At 43.4% G+C, this 1,213-nt stretch overlaps 1 protein-coding gene across 1 annotated transcript; it reads right to left on the bottom strand.

The window, feature by feature from the left end:
* Positions 1–250: 250 nt before the first annotated feature.
* On the bottom strand, positions 251–1,213 carry LOC107057771 (uncharacterized). Its single transcript, XM_015302733.1, has one exon. The coding sequence runs from the start codon at positions 1,211–1,213 to the stop codon at positions 251–253; it is 963 nt and encodes a 320-aa protein (XP_015158219.1).

Raw genomic sequence — 1,213 nt, 5'->3', positions numbered from 1 at the left:
AATGCTCTTTTTTGGTGGTGTCATTCAACTTTCTGTAGTCCATGCATATCCACCACCCAGTCACTGTCCTTGTGGGGATTAACTCATTCTTCTCATTAGTCACCACCGTCATTCCTTTATTCTTGGGCAAACACTGTACTGGACTTACCCATTTGTTGTCTAATATTGGGTACACAATTCCTGCATCCAACCACCTGGTCACCTCTTTTCTCACCTCATCCTTCATCAATGGGTTTAGTCTCCGCTGATGTTATGCACTCGGCTTATGCCCTTCCTCCATGTAAATTTTATGCATACACAGAGCGGGACTAATTCCATCGATTTCGGACATTTGCCACCCCAAAGCTGCTTTCCTCTTCTTCAAGATGATTAATGATGCTTCCACCTGTGCATTAGACAATGCTGCAGACAAAATAATTGGTAAATTTTTATTTTCACCCAAAAATGCATACCTCAGGTGGATTGGCAATGCTTTTAACTCCATCTTGGGTGCTTCTTCAATGGAGGGCTTAGGTGGAGAACCCAACACCCTATTTAGAGGCTCCCATCGATCTTCAGATGTACCTACAAGTGCCACATCAAGAAATTGCACAATTTCATGTGCCTCAGCATCCCCATAAATATCGTCCCCTACTAACACTCGCTCTAATGGGTCCTTTGATGCAATATAGCGAGCCTCTGCCTCAAGATCTATCACAATAATGGCAGACAACTCCTCATACACCACTGGCAGATTTAATGCTTTATACATGTCGAAAACCTCCACTTTATCATGTGCTCGCATAGTAAGTTGCCTAGCTGCTACATCTATCATAGCCCTCCCAGTGGCTAAGAACAGTCTTCCTAAGATGAACGGGACCTCAAGATCTGGCTCAAAATTCAGCACAACAAAATCTACTGGGAAAATCAACGATCCCACTTGCACTAGAACATCCTCTACAACACCCTCAGACCTAGCTACAGACCTATCAACCAACTGTAAGATAATAATAGTAGGTTTAGGACTACCCAACCTCAGCTTTTTGTACAAAGAAGTCGGCATCAAATTTGTGCTAGCTCCTAGATCACACATTCCTCGCGCATGAATGCTCTGCCCTATAGTGATCTGAACCGTAAAGCTACCCAGATCTTTCAGTTTAGTGGGCAACTTATTTTGGATTCTGGAGCTGCACTCTTCAGTAAGTGCAACAGTCTCATATTCTGTTAGCCTCAT

This window comes from Solanum tuberosum, unplaced genomic scaffold (assembly GCF_000226075.1).
Source record: "Solanum tuberosum cultivar DM 1-3 516 R44 unplaced genomic scaffold, SolTub_3.0 scf00002, whole genome shotgun sequence".
NCBI classification, from domain to species: Eukaryota; Viridiplantae; Streptophyta; class Magnoliopsida; order Solanales; family Solanaceae; genus Solanum; species Solanum tuberosum.
The sequence above is the reverse complement of the archived record's forward strand: the minus strand, read 5'-3'. Positions and strand labels throughout refer to the sequence as shown.